The 18,656-nt window shown below is 46.1% G+C and overlaps 1 protein-coding gene across 6 annotated transcripts in view; it reads left to right on the top strand.

Moving 5' to 3' along the window:
- Nucleotides 1–6,826: 6,826 nt before the first annotated feature.
- The window catches only part of CALN1 (calneuron 1), a 501,983-nt gene continuing 490,153 nt past the window's right edge, over nt 6,827–18,656 (top strand). For 4 of the 6 annotated variants that reach the window (XM_073884242.1, XM_073884246.1, XM_025864721.2 and 1 more), the window contains exon 1: nt 6,827–6,958. In XM_073884242.1, the coding sequence (XP_073740343.1) occupies nt 6,840–6,958 (119 nt within the window). In that variant the 5' untranslated portion in view covers nt 6,827–6,839. Of the gene's footprint in view, nt 6,959–8,077; nt 8,094–8,194; nt 8,267–18,656 lie in introns of those variants that run through there. The other 2 variants (XM_073884243.1, XM_073884244.1) reach the window with 2 other exon arrangements.

The raw sequence follows: 18,656 nt of genomic DNA, 5'->3' as shown, positions 1-18,656 counted from the left end.
GAGGGCTTGATTAGATTTATATTCTGTTCTTTATATGAAGAACACTTTTAGGTTATGCTGTGTGCTTCCTATTGCCTCACATCAGAAGGCACTTAATATTTGGTTGTCCCACTTTGTTGATGATAAGATTGAGGTTCTATCAGCCTGACTCATCCATGACCAAGTTCCCTATCAATATTACACTTCATGATTTTAGTAGACATGGATGATCATTACCTAGATCTATTATTTTATTATAGGTGGTGAAATGGTGACATTCTAAGTCTATCATTCCTTCTTAATTTATTACTTGTGATTCCTCTCTAAAGAATTTTGTCTCATCAATAGTCTATATAGAAAAGGCAGGGTAGATTGCTTGATTATTTCCTTTCATTTATCATTTAAAAAAAATAATAAGCAGTGGGTGCCTTAGCAGTTACATTCATATCAGTTTTCAGAATAATGGATTGTCCCATATCTGGCCATTGGATATGTCTTCAAGTTGGCTCCTCTATCACATGATATCATTGGGAGCTTATGTGTATTCAGGCCTGACCAGAAGTCCCAGGCTGACTTTTACATTTCCTCCCGTGGAGCTGACTACTTATAGCTGAACATGGTATTTAGAGACCACAGTATGAGTGCTAGTAGTGCTCATTGCTGCTGAGTTTTATTACTGTGAAATGTTTTCAGTGACAGAACTGGGACATGCAATTCTTGAAAGAAAAATAAATCTTGAATTCATACTAATATTCTTATGCAAATTAAGTTTCAGGGTTTTAATTCACTTTAAAGTTTTATATTTACATCTCTTTACTCCAATGCAGACAATCTTGGTTCCTAATAACATTAATTTATTTATGGCTTCTTGGTGACTTTTTTCATCCTTAGCGTCTGTCTCTTACTTGGGATGTGGAATCAAAATATTATGTTTTAAGTAATTTGCTTTTGTTCGTTTGTTTGTTTTTTTTTGTTTTTAAGTAGGCTCCACGCCCAGTGTGGAGCCCAACACAGGGCTTGAACTCACGACCCTAAGATCAAGATCCAAGCTGAGATCAAGAATCAGATGCCTAACCAACTAAAATAGGTGCCCCTGTTTTAAGTAATTTGAAAAAAATTCTTCTCTTCAAAGTTAAGCCATCGACCTGAAATATACTTGTGTCTGCAAGCTTTAGTTTATTTTTTATTTTTAGGAATTGCTTTACTTTTCCTTTTGATATAATTTTTAAATATGTAAAACTTCTGGGCACCTGGGTGGCTCAGATGGTTAAGCGTCTGCCTTTGGCTCAGGTCATGATCCCAGGGTCCTGGGATCGAGCCCCGCATCGGGCTCCCTGCTCAGCGGGAGGCCTGCTTCTCCCTCTCCCACTCCCCCTGCTTGTGTTCCTTCTCTCACTGTGTTTCTCTCTGTCAAATAAATAAATAAAATCTTGAAAATAAATAAATAAATAAATAAATATGTAAAACTTCTAATTTATTTATTTTTGCCATTGTAAATAGCCTCTGGCTATTATTTATTTCTTCTAACTCAGTATTGTTTCTATAGATGAAGTCTAATAAGTTCTATATGTTAGTCTTACATCCTGCAAGTTTACTAAATTCTCTTATTATTTATAATGGATTTTTCATGGGTTCTTTTGGGTTTCCAGATATATAATTATATCATCTCTAAGGAGAGAGAGATGGTTTTATTTTGTTTCTTCCTTTCCAATCTTTTTTTTAAATTTTTTATTGTTATGTTAATCACCATACATTACATCATTAGTTTTTGATGTCGTGTTCCATGATTCATTGTTTGTGCATAACACCCAGTGCTCCACGCAGAACGTGCCCTCTTTAATACCCATCACCAGGCTAACCAATCCCCCCACCCCCCCTCCCTCTTCCTGTCCAATCTTATGCCTCTAATTGCTTGTCTATTCATGTTGGTTAATGCCTACAATATACTATTAATAGTAGCAGAGACAGGAACAATACAGTGAATAGTAGTGGTGATAGAGACTGTACCCTGATTTTAGCCATTAAGTCTCTGATGCGTCCTCAAAAGTAAGAGGCTGGATGCTGACGAGTGAACTGATATGGATATATATGTATTTATGTTAAGGAAATATCCATTTTCCTATTTTACTATGGTTTTCAACTTTTTAATTTAATTGCTCAGAGCCATTTATAGTTCTTGGTTTTCATTTTGAGGAACTAGGGTTTAGGATATTTTGTTTATGTGGCTCTGAGCCAGGATATGAAGGGATATCAGGACTCTTGAGGAGTAGCACTTGCAGAATTATACTGCAGGGGCTTTTGAGGAACTAGTTCCAGTTTTTAGACTTGGGTTAGAATCTTGGCTTTGCCTGGGCATACATATTATTTTCATATATCCAAATGATTTCGGATAGAAATACAGAGAAAACGAATTTTCACTTTTACAGTCCATTTAAGGGAGCATTTAGCATGTGCTTTTGTATTTTTCAGGAACCCAATGGACATTTCCTATATGCAGACCAGCAGTTTATTTTTTTTTCTTTTATTTGTGCTTTTGACTACTCCTTGGTATTAAAGTATTTTAAATGATGGCAAACAGTCACTTCTGCAGGACAGTCTCAGAGTCAATAAACATAAGCACAATGGTCAGAATGTGTTGCTCATCTGCGCTTTGAGCAGCGTTTTCTTCTTTGACAACACCTCTCCTATAGAAGGAGCTCCAGTGCTCACATGTTCCATTAAATGCAACACTTAGCTTTGGGGCTGGCTGGACCTCAAACTATGCCTTGGACTTCTTGCTCTCAGCAAGTTGTACCCCACTAAATACCACATGGCATGACCCACTCCAGTCAACATTTTGTCCAAAGGTACCTTCCAAACAGAATTATATTAAAGGGAACACTTGTGCACTGTTGGTGAGATTATAAATTGGTACAACCACAATAGAAAACATTATGGAGGTTCCTCAAAAGGTTAAAAATAGAATTTCCATAAGATCCAGCAATTCCACTTCTGGGTATATATTCAGAGGAAATAAAGTCACTATCTTTTGTACTTTCCTGTTCATCGCAGCATTATTCACAGTAGCCAAGATACGGAAACAACCTAAGTGTCCATCAATAGGTGAATCAATAAAGAAAATGTCTGGGGAGTATTTGGGCTTCCTAGAAATGAAATAGAACCATTCACCCCATACTTATGAATTATTTATGCCAAAAAATGCAGGCTTGTACACTCTAATCATAAACATTAGATTTTCAGCCACACCTTACTCCCACAGGTGTTGTAATTTTAGATACTCCAAAGGGACCAAAATCCATGAAGGACCGAGTTTGCCTGTGACCCATGTACCCAAATAGACACTAGGAGACATGGATGCTGGAATGACAAGGTTGACCAATTCATGCAGACTGCATCCCAAATCTCCCTTCCTCAGAGGAAGGCACAGGGATCTATTATGTTCTTAAATGGTGGGACTGAAGGGAAGAATCAAAACCTCCCCTCCTGGATACTCTTTAGGACAAATTGACTCAACTGAAAGAGCAAGAGCAACCTCCTTCTTTGGCCTGTGTTTTGTGTCTGTATCCCCATCTTGATTCTGGGTTCTGTGGGGCTGTATCTGCGGTGCATTCACTTCTGTGCCACCCCCTCTCCCATCCCACTGTGGGTTCAGCCCAGCACCCATCTGAACAGAGTGGGTGTTCAGCCACTGCCTGTTAGGTGCAAAAGGAAGGAATTAATCATGATAGCTAGCATATGTAGTACTTACTCCATGCCAAGCACTTTACAATAATCCTAAAAAGTAGGTGCTATTATTATGAGGTCCATTTTGCAGATGAGGGAAGTGAAGCACAGAGAGGTCAAGAAACTTGTCTGCAGTCACACAGCAAAGCCAGGATTTGAACTGCACAGTCTGATTCAACTGGCCATATTCTTAAACACATCACTACCCCTAATCTCTGCATATTATGGTTTGGTAAAAGACATGGAGCAGATGGAGCCCTTGAGTGGCCCAGAGTGCCTCACAGTGAGTGAGCAGTGCTCAAGGAACATTTTAGGTGTTAAAGGAAGTGGTTGGGTCATTTGTCAAAATGAAAAGCTGAAGAGGACACTAATGTGGGTCTAGGAATGAGCCCAAAGCTCTAACTTCAAAGCTTGGGCTCAAAAACCAGCTTCTGGTTGACCTTTCAGATAATAAAGACAACTGGCAAATGGGCATGAAGGAAACATTCTTAGAAATTAATTGCCCATAGGATTCTCATGAGGAAATGAGGTAAGCAGTTAATTTGGGAACAAAGGGTTATTTTCAGTGGTATTTACGGTGGGTCCCAAGGTGCCTAAGGCCACTGGGGCTTGGGAGGTCCATGCACCATGGCTCTTGGCTTTGAGAAGCTCCTAGTGAAATGGGAAGATGCAGGTCCACCTTCTATGCAGATGTTGGCCATGGGCCGTCAGTCCCAGCCCGTGGAGGGCCGCTTGGTGTCCCCCATTGTGTGTCGGGCCAGCTATGACCTGGAGAGGAGCATTCTGGTGAGATGGTTTCTGGCTGGACGAGCCAAGTCCCCTTCTGGCTGAGGGACCAGCCCCTGGCTTTGTGTTTCTCTGGTACATCATGAGTGCCGCAGTGAAGGGCACCAGAGGCCAGCTGAGCAGCAGGAACAATCGTTCCTTATGGGGAGCTGCCACCTCCAGTGCCCTATGCTCCTGTTGAGCTACGAGCAAGTTCCAAGTAATTAAGTCGATTGGGTTCTAATGCCCTTGTGACCATCAGCTTGGACATCCTCTGCTGAGAGCTCCTGGCATGTCCTATCGCTGTCTTGGCAGGCAGACTAGCACTGGAGGGTGCCCCTGTCCTGGCGTCCACTCTGCCTAGAGGGGACTGATGAGGGAGGCGACTCAACACGTTCAGAAGTTCTTGTATATGGGGAGGTGATTACTCTCTTTTGAAATCGGTGTTTGCTGCCAATCACAGCTTTCACGGTGCTAGGCCTTTCGTGGCAACCAAAAGCCTCTCTGGAAATAAAATGTCACGTTTCTTTTGCATTTCTACTGTAATGACACAGGAAACTTGTTTTTCCTTTTTAACTTAACATGATAACTGGGGTTGACTAAAAGAGTGCAGAGGTATGCGCAGCATGTGTGGGTAAGCGGGTGCTCTATAGGGTGTCTCTTTATAGGGTGTCTCTGTGGCCCCAACCTTCAGGAGTTTCCAGCCCAATCACACAGAATAGAGCCCCGGTTTGGGGGGAGAGTCCAAGTCACATGCCACAACCCCCAGAGAACCAAAGATCTTATAGTCACGATCATCCAGAGACCATCTGGCCCAGCCCTGATCTAGATTATGCAGGTTCCTGGTCAAGGTGGAAGTTACAAACACACAGTCAATTTATACGTATGCCATTCATCATTCTAGGAACTGACACACCTTATGCACAGGGTGGAGCCTGTCTCACTGAGCTGGGATGGGGCTGACATTCAGTGCCTACCATGCAACAGATTTATAACCGTAGTTGACAACAGTGATAACGTTCGCGCACACCCCTCTTCAAGGCTTTGTGTTTCCTAAAGGCATTTTCTGAGCCTTGTCCCCTGTGGGCTGGCTTCTGCTGGGGAATGCTTCCCAGACATGGAAATATACCTCTCATCAGAATCAGGAGGCTGCTTGTAGAGCAGGGCGCCTCTCCCCAGGAGGCGATATACAGGGGCCAACAGTGAGGAATGGAGACTCATCTGTCCATTGCCAGAGGAAAAGGGTAGAGGCCAGTGCCTCTCTCAGACAAGGACTCGATGCAGGGGAACCAGATCTTATTCGGGTCATCACCAAGATTCTTCCAGTTAAACTCTCTGTACTTCACATCTCTTGAGACTCTGTTTTGTTTTCCTTTTAACTTCAGTATGGAACCAAAGAGAGCCAATATCGATTAAATGTTAGTTCAATGAGTGTTTATTGCACACCACTTATTTGAGGGTTGTCCCTGCATGGGCCCACAGGACACCATGTGCATCTGAATTCCTCCCTGCCTGGAGCTTTTCTCAATGCAGTGTTGCCAAGAAAGAGGGGGCAGAGGTTGTGGACAACAGCAGAAGTAGGCACAGCTGAGGGGTGCCTTAACCCAGCCAGGTGCCCTCACCTGAGCCTAGTTGTGAAGGCCAAGTAGGGGTTAACCAGGTGTTGGAGAAAGAAGAGAGATGAGGACATTAAGGGAACCCAGAGGCTCCGTACACGTGGGAAGTGAGCCTGACGGAAGCTGGTAAAGGGACACTAATCTTGGATGCTCTTTGTTTCGTCCAAGGAAGATAGGATGACTTTGCCCTGGGATTGTGAGCAGTGTCACAAGCTTAGGAGGCTTGGCAGGAGTCCTCTCCCTAGGATGGCTATTTCTAACTCTGGCCCCACTTTGTTTCTGTGGCTCGGCTGATGTCCAAAGCAAGGCAACAAATTATACTGGCAAGGTGCTGGGCTTTCTTGCAAGCTGCAGTCCTGTTGGATGCTCTATAGCTCTGTCCACATAGCTTACACTCCAGCAAAGCCCACGGGAGTGTGAACGGAAAAGTACCTGTCAATATATTAAGGCTGGTTCCAAAGACACGGTATTGGTTTGTTGCGTAATACCCCCCGGGGACACCGAGGCCTTATTAATAACGAAACATCTGTCACAACTGTAATTATTTTTCTTGTGCCAGGATTGTGCTTCTACCGTCATCCTGTTTAAACACAGAAGGGAGGGTGTGAATTATTTAGGCAACCGACTTTGAGTAAATCACCAACCAGCACTGTGCAGGCAGTAAGTTTCTGTCAACTCCTTGCAGAGTGTGTGTCTCCGTTGAAGTTCCCTTGATGTGCTCACAAATCTCTCTGAAAACATCGCTCTGGACCTCCGATGCGGCTGCCCGAGCAACCTGGAGAGAGGAAGCCTCAGAATGAGGAGAAGGGGGGCAGAGGAGCCCCTGGAGGGGGAGAGGAGCCGCCGAGGAGCCAGGCCCCCGACTTCCCCACTTGGCAAGTCTTCTCCCCCCAAACCCCCCGGAGAAAGCGCTTTCTCAAGTGTTTGCTCAGGACTTGATTGTTTTCAGCCCTCAGGTAGGGGGTGGTGCGGGGGCTGGGAGCCTTTGCTGCTGAGTGTCCGAGTGTGGGGGGCGGGGAGAGAGGAGGCCCTCTGGACAGGACACCTGGGAGGGGTCCTGAGAGGATGGGTGTCCCAACTGGGTACAGAGATTATACTGTACATCTTGAACCTGGCAGGTTTCCATTGACTGTATCTGGGATGTGCGGATGGGGCAAGGGGATGGGTTTGAAAACTGACCTTATCAGGGACTGATTAGGTTAGGGGGTGCTTGTCAGGAGAAACGGCAGCCGATATCATTTATAGAGTGCGTACCATGTGGCAGCATGGGAGGAGAAGCTTGGCAAAGATAATCTCAATGAATCTTCCTGATAACTCCAGGGGAGGGGTTATTAACCCCGTTTTTACAGGAGAAAAGTAAGACAGACATTCAACAACTTGCTCCAGATGGCACAGGCAAAGGTAAACCCAGGACTCCCGTCCAAATGTCTCTGAATCCAAAACTTACATTTGTAACCACTGGCTTACCTGCCTCTCCCCACTTACAGGTGAGGGGGTCAGTTCAAGGGGAGGGACTTTGTGTGCTCCAAGCCACAGGCTTCCTGGGGTTCCATTCTGCTCTCTTTCTCTTCCTCGGAAACATTCAAGGATGTAAAAACTCAAGAGGAATTTCAACTCTAGGTGGTTTTGTAGGGAGGGGAATTTTGATCTATGTGATGCTGGTGTTGACGAGTTGGTCTGTGGTGAGTCATATAATTGGATATGTTCTGAAATGGTCACCCTAAGGCTGTTTGGAATGGGCTCTCCAGCCGTCTCTGCCACCAGCTGCCAGGAGTGGCCAAAAGGGTCTATGGCTGAGTCTATGGTTGGGCTGCAGGGGATAAAAAGGAAGTGGGAATATTTCGGGTGACCACAGCTCCTGATTTTCAGTAATTTCTCCCAGGTGCTGGGGGCTAGACTGCAGGGCCCAGGACAGAATGCTGTAAGACTCTATCCGGAACCTTCTCCAACACAACTCATTGTTTGGGAAATCAAAGCTGGGAGCTGACAAGACCCTTGGCCAAGGGCATGGTAGGCTGAAGGGCAGGCTTGGAGGGTTGGTTCAGGAGGGTTGGCCAGGGGTGGGAGGATGACCTGGGCTGGGCCTCCCCATCCCACCTCACCCCTTCCAGGAGAGGAGCCACAAGAGGAGGAATGGTCCAGTCCAAGGGTGAATTTTCTGGTTGGCCTTTGCTCAGACTGGGGTAAGTGATAGAATCCTGGGTGCTTGCCCTGAGAAAGTGGGGGGGGGGCATGTTGCGGGAAGGAAGTCAGGACTGGAACAGAGAAACATTTCTGCATGTCCTGTGTGGGCTGTGGCAAATGGCAAATGTGGCTGATGCTACAGAGGAAAAGGACAGTTGTCTACCCTACTAGATATGAAGCTATCATACAGGAAGCAACAAAGAAGTCTGATGGAGTCAGCCCATTTTCGCTCAACATATTCCCACATGAAAAATATTTCCTCATTTGTTCCTGTGGCTTTAGGATTTAGAATTTTTTAGCCAGAATTTTGATGGGCATGAATTAGACGGTTTAGTTTCACTTGTCTCCAGGGGCAGCGGTACCCCAAGTGGAACGAACCTGCTTCTCTCATGCCATCTCCTTGGGGGTTGGCATTAATTCTTTTTGGACCCCAGGCTGCGGGTCTCTGTGGCTCCAGGATTGTTCCCATCACGCATTCACACCCAGGCCCACCACAAACACACATTTGCTTACTCTTTCCTTGGGGGCATACCTACACACTTCTCGAAGATTTCCTTACGCAACGGGCAGAGCAAGATAGTTAAAAAGAAGGATGAGGTGGGGCCATGGGAGTGGGTTCCATTGTCAAGGTCTCAGCACAAAGGTTGGGCATGGAGGGGAAGGGAACATGGTCCACTGGAACATGTTCTCACATCAGTCCCCAGCAGTGAAGACTTGCAGAGCACATTGTCCTTTGTTCCTTAGCTAGGAACATCCTCCAGAGAGTACAGTACTGGGGCTAGCTTACAGAGTATCAGGAGCCTCCTCAGACCCTGAAGCATGCTGGGTGGTGGCCCATGTGGTTATACCTGATACAGGCAGAGTAGGCAAAATTATAAAGTAGGGAGGCATCTCCTTGATGTGTCCCATCTACCTGCCCCAGGTCATTCTCACACCTCCTGGTACCATTTTGGTTGCAAAGTAACAGAAATCAAGTAGTGCTCTCCTAAATGAAAAGAGGAACATGTTTGGAAGACTTCAGGCAGGGGTTGGGGGCGCAGGGGTTGCCTCATAGAATCCAAGGCCTCAGAGGTGGCTGGTGTGAGGGCCTAGGGTGATACAGAAAACCCGAGAAAGCTGCTTCTCTCTGCCTGTCTACATCTCCAGTTTCTCTGTCCATATGAAAATTATCCTTGCCAGATCGCTGCCAACTTGGCAGCCAGCCTGAGTTGAGAGTCAGTATGGGCTCAATTCCAATCTCCCTGGACATAGGCTCATCGCTGTCCACTCCTGATCAACTCAACAGTCCAGGGGAGGAGAGGCAGAGGGTGTGAACATGGCTGCTTCCACTATAAATACATGGATGGAAGAACAAGGCAATGACCAGAGAAGTGTATACCTTGTCAACCCAGTGCCTCGAGATATTGGTTTTTGTATCCCATTCTTGAAGTTGGCTGGCTATCCATTAAGTGCTGGTAAGGTGCTTGCTATTAATGCTCTAAGCTGGAGCATTTAAAAGAAAGTGGTCCCTAGAGGAGACAATTATCACTGATGGAACAAAAGCAATGAGGTAGATAAAGCTGGCTTGGGGCACTAAGTGCAGTGTGGAAAGACATCCTATGTAGATGGCAGGGACTGGGGAAGTAGGGGACCCCCTCTTTACCCACCCCCAGTCTTTCTCCCAGATCGCCTCCTGAAATTTACAAAAGAATTCCACAGACTACCTATTCCTGTCTTTGTCAAGGTGTGGGTAGACTTTCCCTTGACATACCTGAAGGAGATGACCTATAGATGGGGACCTCCTTCACTTCTACTTCATTTCTTTGAGTCTTGCAAGGGTACAAGCCATGAAGACCTGGCTTGTCTCTCCTCAGTCTGGAAGTCTGAGGAGATGTTCTTCCCCTTTCGTCCAGACTATGGGATCTGGGTCTTCAGGCCAGGTCTAGAGCTGACTCATGGATAGTCAGTAGGCCCAGAAGGCCGGCTGGAAGAGAGTCCCCAGGAACAGAGGGATGCCCAGGTGGCTTCAACAATGACAGCTAAGTAGACAGCCCTACTACTGTGGTGCTGTCCCAACCCAATCTGAAGGAAGCTTTTCTAATACGGGAAGAAATGGATGTGCACTCTTGATATATGAACTAAAAATAGCCCATGTTCCAAACAAAGTGTTTTTAGTATTTTGAAATGAAAACGTGTAGACAAAGCAAGGATTCAGAGTGCATGACTCATTAAATTGCTGACTCTGAAAGCAATGGAAATTCAAAGGGAATGTTTCTTTCCCTATTTCTCCCTCCCACCCTTGCTTTGAATAGCTTATAAAAAGAGTCTCTACATAAACAGGACCCATAAACTCCTCCATGATTTAAGGTCCTGCACAGTGAGAGGCAGAAGGAACTCAACCTCCATTGCTTGGTTACTAAGCTGGCCTCCCTATAGCTGGGCTGGAATTGACCAGAGGCCTCCCCACTCCCCCAGGCTGCCCGTCCGCATTTTCCTCCTCATCCTCTCTGCCCTGTCCGTAACAGGTGTCCAGGGAATTACATAGCCCCTCTATGGCCACAGCTTCCCCCTCTCCTGGGCTCCAGGCTCTGCTGGATCTCAACAGCACTCAATTCCTCAGCCCTAACAAGGATGCCTCATCGCCAGCAATAGCTCTAGGGGTGTCTTAGGGGAGAGTGCATATCATATGGCACCCTAATGGGATGCAGCTGTGGCACCTCTATCAACTCACTGGATGGTCTTGGGCTCATTGTGGGGTTGGGAAGGGTTGGGCCTCATCAGTTGTGTTCAGTTTTTTTGCTCACAAAAACCTTTCTAAAAATAAGTCTTATGGGGAATCTCAGTACTTAAAACAGAGAAGAGGACCCATTCTCATTGCAGCAAGGTGTGTGTGTGTGTGTGTGTGTGTGCGTGTGTGTGCGTGCGTGTGTGCACGCACACACTTGGGAGAATGGGGAGGTCCTCCAGGACCCCTGAGATGAACAGGGATGCGTTACCCCTAAAGAGGCTGTTGGGAGACCTCTAATTCACAAACTCTTAAGAGTTATGTAAAAATCTCACCTCCACTCACTCCTAGTTGCCATCACCTGCTTTACTTTTGATCGTCACCATGCTTCTTGAATACCTTAGCAGCTTGTTGGCAGCTTGTTGAGTCTTATATCTGTCCTGAGTCCTGATGTCATATGAGGAAACTAAGATGACCCTTGGATTACCAGTCAACATTTTCACCTCATGTTGCCTCAACTTCAACTCCAGTGACTTTCCTCCTCTCAGCCTTCACTCCCATGGCCTCAGCCATCATCTTGTCACCTTCAGGAACACCTCACCTCTGAGAGCTCCCATGGAGTACTCCTCTCTTCGACAACCTGCTTTATAGCCCTTTGCTATTGCTGTTCCTACTTCAGGATGTGGAGTACTCTGAGAGAAAATCCTCCATGGATTATGGGGTCTGGGTGAGTGACCTTACCCACGCACAACCTTCAAACCCAGCGGGGCCTCGTGTAGCTCAGGGGTTCTTCTAGTGGTCAGGTCCTCTCCCCATTCTCCACCATGACTGTTTCAACCCCTATCCCCTCTTCTAAAAATAATGTCACTTCCTCCCTCACAAATAAAACAAAGCTCCCAGGAAGAAACTTCTTCAACCTCCTGCCCACTCTTCTGTCACCTATTCTGCGTTCATGTTCATTTTCCTCCTCCCTGCCCATCATAGTGGAAGAGGGGTCCCTCTACAAGTCGAAGGACCACCTGCCACATGTGCATGGACGTCTATTCCATTCCACCCTCTCTCGTGAACCTTATTCCATCAATTTCACCTCCTCTATTATTCTTCAATGTCTTTCTTCTTCCACTAATCATAAACATCTCTTCTCTTATTACTTATCTTTTTAAAAAGCTGCTATGTTACAATTTTCCTCAAACTTCTTGAAAAAATTGCCTACACTGATCCTAATCCTCCACCTTTCTTTTACTTCTTACCCCTCACTCGCTCTGTCCCTGTCAGTCCACTGATCATGTTCTGGCTGGAAGAAAGGATGGTGTTAGAGGAGAAGGAGTAATGCCAAGATGCGGGCCAGTTCAAAATTTAGCTCATCAAAATTTATCGGGTGGGTTTACAGACTCTGCGTTTGTGGCCTCTGCCTACTGAATCAAGAACTTTTCACATAGAACCCAGAAATCTGTTGCCCTCCCCCCATCCCCTTTTCTCTGGGATGTTCACTGACAGCCCTGCCCGGTCCTCAGGTGCCCCAGTTGGGAGGGTCCCTGCCGCCACGTGGCCACATCAGTAAGCGTGCTTTGCTCTCCCTTGTTACACTGGCCACACCTTTTCTTCTCTTTTCCCTCTGTCCCAGCCATCCAGGTGGGATAGCAGATGATCTTAGCTGAGACTCTGACAATCACTCATTCCCCAGGAGGTTGTCTGACCCTATCTTGGGAATCCAAGGATTCTGGGTCACCCAGGATATGTTTACTTCTGATAATTCTCTGAACATCAGTGTGAATCAACATTTCTCTAAAAGTGCTTCATGGTCAGTAAAATTCAGATGATGCTCCATGGTTTATCTACCTCTTAGAGAATATCAATGCATAGTAAAATCTTAGAGATGCCTTACAGCAAAGAAAATGGCTTATCTTTGTTTAACTCAGCTTTTCCAAGTGCAGTTTGAGCCTGGAACTCCGGGTGTGAGTAAATGTGTGTGTGTAAAAGCCTAGAAATCATATACTACGTGTTTATTTCCTCTTCCTAGCACATGCCTGGTTCTCAGATCAATGCAAATGGTAAGTAACTGGTATACCCTAGGCCTAGTGAACGTTCACACCAGTATTCATTCAGACATCATAAATTGGTGTGCCAGGCTCTGTGCCGGGTGCTGGGGATAAGATGGGGATAAGATTTTTCCTCATGCAGTTTATAGGCTCACCATAGAGCTTACGTGTTCGGATAAATTCATGCATGGGGCAGGCCTTGGAGCATGTCACACGCACACACACATGCACACACATGGAAGTAGTGGTACAACTCCAGGGTACAACATTCACTTCCAAAACAAGAATACGATGCGAGTGGCACCCCCTGCAGTTGTACAATACACAGAGAATAAATGAATATATATCCATCCGAATATGCAGTTTGTTGTTATTAGTAGTCACGTTGCTCCTCAAGTATTTTTTTTAAATTTTTTAAATTTTTTTATTTTATTTTATTTTTTTAAAGATTTTATTTATTTATTTGAGACAGAATGAGAGAGAGAGAGGACATGAGAGGGGGGAGGGTCAGAGGGAGAAGCAGACTCCCCGCCGAGCAGGGAGCCCGATGCGGGACTCGATCCCGGGACTCCAGGATCATGACCTGAGCCGAAGGCAGTGGCTTAACCAACTGAGCCACCCAGGCGCCCTCAAGTATTTTTTTTTTTAACTTAACAATTTATTGCCAACATCCCTTTCTATTGTACTGTGATTTATTTAACCAGTGCCCTTTTGATGGCTGTTTAGGCTGCTCTATTTTTGTTCCCACCAGACGTGCTGCAATGAGCATCTTTGTGTATTATCCTTGTGAACTAGTGCAAGTATATCTAAATATAAATTTTCTAGAAGTGAAATTTCTGGGTCAGAAAGTATACACACTTTTTCTTTTGCTGGATTTGCCAAATTGCTCTCCAGAATTATTGTACCAATCTGCGTAATGGAAGGGCCTCCGAGGACAGGGGGCACTGGAGTGGAGGGGATGGCGGTAATAGAGAAGGGCTTGAAGGTGATAATTAACGGAGTAGCATCCCTTGGGAAGTGAGAAGGCATAGGGCCAAGAGCACAGTCTTCACGAAGAAAAAGTTTCTATATGCACAAAGTGTCCATTCGGGACTGCACAGAAAATATTACTAATGATCTTAGCTAAGAAGTTTTGATCACTCTTTCACCCGCCTGGAGATTTTCTCTGAAATCCTCCTTTCACTAAGGATCCATTCATTTTCTGTGTGCTTCTTCTAATAAAACATGCCACAAATCTATGATTAACTTTTTTTAAGAAGATTTTATTTATTTATTTGACAGAGAGAGAGAGAGAGAGCACGAGAGCAGGAACACAAGCAGGGGCAGTGGGAGAGGGAGAAGCAGGCTTCCCGCGGAGCAGGGAGCCCGAGGCGGGGCTCGATCCCAGGACCCTGGGACCATGACCTGAGCCGAAGGGAGACGCTTAACGACTGAGCCACCCAGGTGACCCCTATGATTAACACTCACGTTAATAAGGGGCACCTGGGTGGCTCAGTCGGTTAAGTGTCTGACACTGGCTCAGGTCATGGTCTCAGGGTCCTGGGATCGAGCCCTGCGTTGGGCTCCTCACTTAGTGGGGAGTCTGCTTGTCCCTCTGCCCCTCCCGCTGCTCGTGCTCTCTTTCTCTCAAATAAATAAACAAAATCTTAAAAAAAAAAAACCAACATTGACATTAACAAGCATCCTCTAAAGTCACTCCATGCTCAATAAGCCAGTTAGACCCTAGGAATTTGATTTCTTTCGAAGGGCTTTGGGCATTAGGATTCTGTATACCTGTCCTTCTGGCCCTTGCATGAGGATGCAGCAATATACCAGGGCATATCTGGAATCTAGGATAAACACAGCACACGTTCATGCAATGTCCATTTCATCTCTTGGCCGGTAATCTAAGATAGTTTAGTTGTAAACCAAAACTGGATATGTTATGGTGTGGAATGCTAGTTTTTAAGACAAAAATATTCAAAGAGGTTTCTTGCTTGCAGGGGGCTGTTTTGGACTATGACCCCATTATGCTTTGTCATCAGAAGCCCTTTTAGGAAAAATTTAGAATTGTTGGGACAGACCAAATTCATCCAGCACATGCCTGGTGTTTGTATCAAATTTTTATTTAAGCATTTGGCTCCTATAGAGAAAGTGGGGCAGAGAAGGGGAGGGTCAGGGGAGTGCATGCCTTAATAGTCTTGCTGCTTGCAGAAGACTGTATAAAAACAGCCCTTTGCCTCAGGATCAAGTCAGTCTTGCCCATCACAGAGTGCAAAGGGAACCGCGAGACACAGCTCTCAGGCCTGGCCCATCAGTTGCCTCTCCTCCACACTCTCCCACTGGAGCCAAATCCTGCTCTCTACCTGCTGTCCACATGTGGCCACGGTTGGAGCCTCTTCCTCCTGGACCTCTTAATCCCTCCTTAGTCTGGCTACTATCGGCTTTGTAATAACACACCCCCCCCCAAACTCAGTGGGGTCATAAACTAAAACATCTTATGCTCATGGATTTCAGTGGGATGGCTCATCCCTGCTCTGTGATGTCTGGTGCTCCCATCGGAAAGACTCAGATGGCTGGGGCCTGGAATCATTTGGTTATTCTTCATGTGTTTGGTGCCTGGGCTGAGAAGGCTAAAGGACTGGCTCAGCTGGGAGCATATGACTTCTCCATGTGACTTGTGCTTCTCATAGCATGGCATCTGGGTTTGAAGACAAGCATCTAGGGACAAGCCTTCTAGGAGGACCAGCTAGGACCTGGTTGGCCTTTTATGACTTTGCCTTGTAAAAAATCACTGCTGGCATATTTTAGAGCTCAAAGCAGTCTACACCTTCCTAGATTCAGGACATGGAGGCGTAGATAGCTCGTATCCGTGGGAGGAAGTTCAAAGAATTTGGGTATCCCATTGTAAAGGTACCACAGTTTCCATTCCTGGATCCTGGATCCTTCTGCTGCCTGATCTCAGGGATGTACCTCTGCTTCTAGGGGACGTGGAAGAACTGGTTGCCGGGGCGAGTCAAGATCTCCCAGTGATCGGAGAATCCCATGCGTAATTTCAAACATTATGTTAGAAAAGTGTACGTCCCTTTACGTTATCCCAACCTGGTGTGTGCCATATGGGCAGAGACAGTAACTAAGACAGGTTTTCAGGAAAAGTGGTAATAAGCGCGTTCCAGGAGAGAAAGTGGCGGGGGCTCCCGACATATCATCATGCGAGTGGTGCCCTCCACAACTCTAGGGGGCGCTTGGAGAGTATGACTCACTGGCCCCCGTTCCCACGGACCTCTGATAAGACGGACCTAAGAGAAAGCAATAACCGGCTCCACTGTGCTGTTAGTCAAGGGTCTGCCCCACTCCCTTTCCAGGGTAGTTTTCTCATATTGTCCTTGGGGGAAACATGTGGGCTTCAGGTCTGTTCTGAGCCAAGCCACCCTGCACCTGAGTCTTGTTACCTGCTCCCATCTGCAGGCTGAGCACCATCTCAGCCCCGTGCAGCTTCTCTTGCGGTTCATGCCCGGGATTCTTGGGACAACCAGAGGAGTCACCACCAGACTCTGTGGCAAGGGTGTTGAGGCCAGAGGGTGGTTTCTTTCACCGTACCTGCTCTCAAATCCCGGCAACGCCACCAACACACCGCAGATGGATATCAATCATAGGTTTTACCGAAGGCTTAGGAGTAACCAGAGAATTTCAATTTTGGGGGGAGAACTGCAGTCTACAAATAAATCTTCTTAGAGTCCCCCCCAAAATAAAAATATTTTAAAGGGGTCTTTTTATGTGTGGATCCCTTTGGCAGTCTGGTGAAGCCTGTGAGTTATGTTTTTAAGTGCATGAAATAGAATAATTGAGGCAACAACAAAGGAAATCAATTGTATTTAAGTATACTATCAAAATATTAAACAAAACAAATGTGTGATATAATAACACCTGGGCTTCCTTGTTGATGCATTAAATAATACGATCTAGCAGCATGAGTAATAACTATCATAATTCTGAAGTATCGCGGTCCTAAGTATAAGCAACATTATGGATGAGTCACAACTATAACCTCGTAGGAATATGAGTGGCAAAGTCACAGTATCGTTCATTCCACTGCACCTTGGGGCTTGTGTTCATAGTCGGAGAAAATGCTGGATTCCATTTAGAGGTTAATGAAAATAAAGATATATTCTTTCCCAGCCAAATTCATGGACCCCTTGAATTCTATCCTCAGGCCCCCCAGGGTGAGAGTCTCCCCGGAACCCTGTCTGGTGCGCTTCTTAGCCGTGTTGCCCGGCCTCAGGGGCAGCCCTGCCCTCTCATTTCTCAGAGCTAATGCTTCTTTCTTCAGCCCTTCCCAGAGCAAATCTCTTTAGAAAACCCAACCTCGGGGCACCTGGGTGGCTCAGCTGGTTAAGCGTCTGCCTCTTGATTTTGGTTCAGGTCATGATCTCAGGGTTGTGAGATCAATTCCCACACTGGGCTCCCCTCTGGTGTGGAACTCGCTTAAGATTCTCTCTCTCCCTCCCTCTCTCTCCCTCTCCCTCTCCCCCTCCCCCTCCCCTGCCTCTCTCTCTCTCTCTCCCTCTCAAAACAAAACAAAAATATCCCAAAAAACCGACCCAACCTCTGTTACAGGACCCGTGTCCCTCTGAGTTCCCCTCCCCTCACAGGGACAATCCATAGAACTCAATACATCCTGGCAGTAGGTAATAGGACTAATATTTTGGCAAATATTACACTGCTGTATGTCCATGTTAAGGTTGAACCCAGAGAGACTTCTTCAAGAGACTTCTTACCCCAGGGCTGGATGACAGAAACTGACTTTTTAGGAAGGCACTAGGCTTCAAAGCCAAGATTCATGGACAGAGAAAACTTGTACAATCAAAGGCTACAGGAGAGACTCAGACGTTTGAATTCTTCTCCCAGTGTAAAGAAGATACCTCGGACCACCTTTCAGGCTTAACGGTGAAGCTAGAGCAAAAGGAAGAAGGAGCATATGACAAGAGAAGTAAAGGACACTTCTCTCCCTTTTCTGGTCATGGGTCGGAGGGAGAAGGACAAACGGTAAGAAGGAAGGAGAACTAAGAAGTCTGTTCTGCTTGTCTCTCTCTCAGCACCGGGGGACAGAGGCTCCTGCCTTACCCCTTCATGGGGACTCTGGAAGCCCACCAGACAGGGCACTTGCCCTAAGATGCTGCCTTTGGTCTAGTTAAATATGTGGAGAAGGCAACCAGGTCGTTCCCCTGAGCCTCACTCAATCATTGTGGGGCAGAGACACTAAATGAAGAGCTAACCTGTTTGCCACAGGGGAACACCCAGGTGTCCCCAGAACAGAGGATGTGTGCAGACCCCTGAGCCACACCTGGTTGGAGGGTAAAGCATAGACTCAGGGCCGTGCAGCCACATAGAGCTGAAAGACGGTCAGACAGTAAGGGCAGATACCAGGACTTCTGAAAGAGCTGCATAAACTGGAAGGAGCCCCACTTTGCCAGTTCTAAGCTTCAGGTTTGGATGTGCCAGGCGGATGCCTATGGCTATGTGACAAGACACATCACCTGGGGAGACAATATGAAGGATTAAACATTTTTTAAAATAAACTTTATTTTTTGGCATACTTTCAGATTTACAGAAGAATTGAGAAGATAATACAGAGTTCCCATATATACAACACTCAGTTTTTTTCTA

Source organism: Callorhinus ursinus, unplaced genomic scaffold (genome assembly GCF_003265705.2).
Source record: "Callorhinus ursinus isolate GAN/ISIS: 27379988/994484 unplaced genomic scaffold, GSC_fseal_2.0 scaffold55, whole genome shotgun sequence".
Classification (NCBI taxonomy): Eukaryota; Metazoa; Chordata; class Mammalia; order Carnivora; family Otariidae; genus Callorhinus; species Callorhinus ursinus.
Note: the sequence above shows the minus strand (reverse complement) of the source record. Positions and strands in the feature narration are given on the sequence as shown.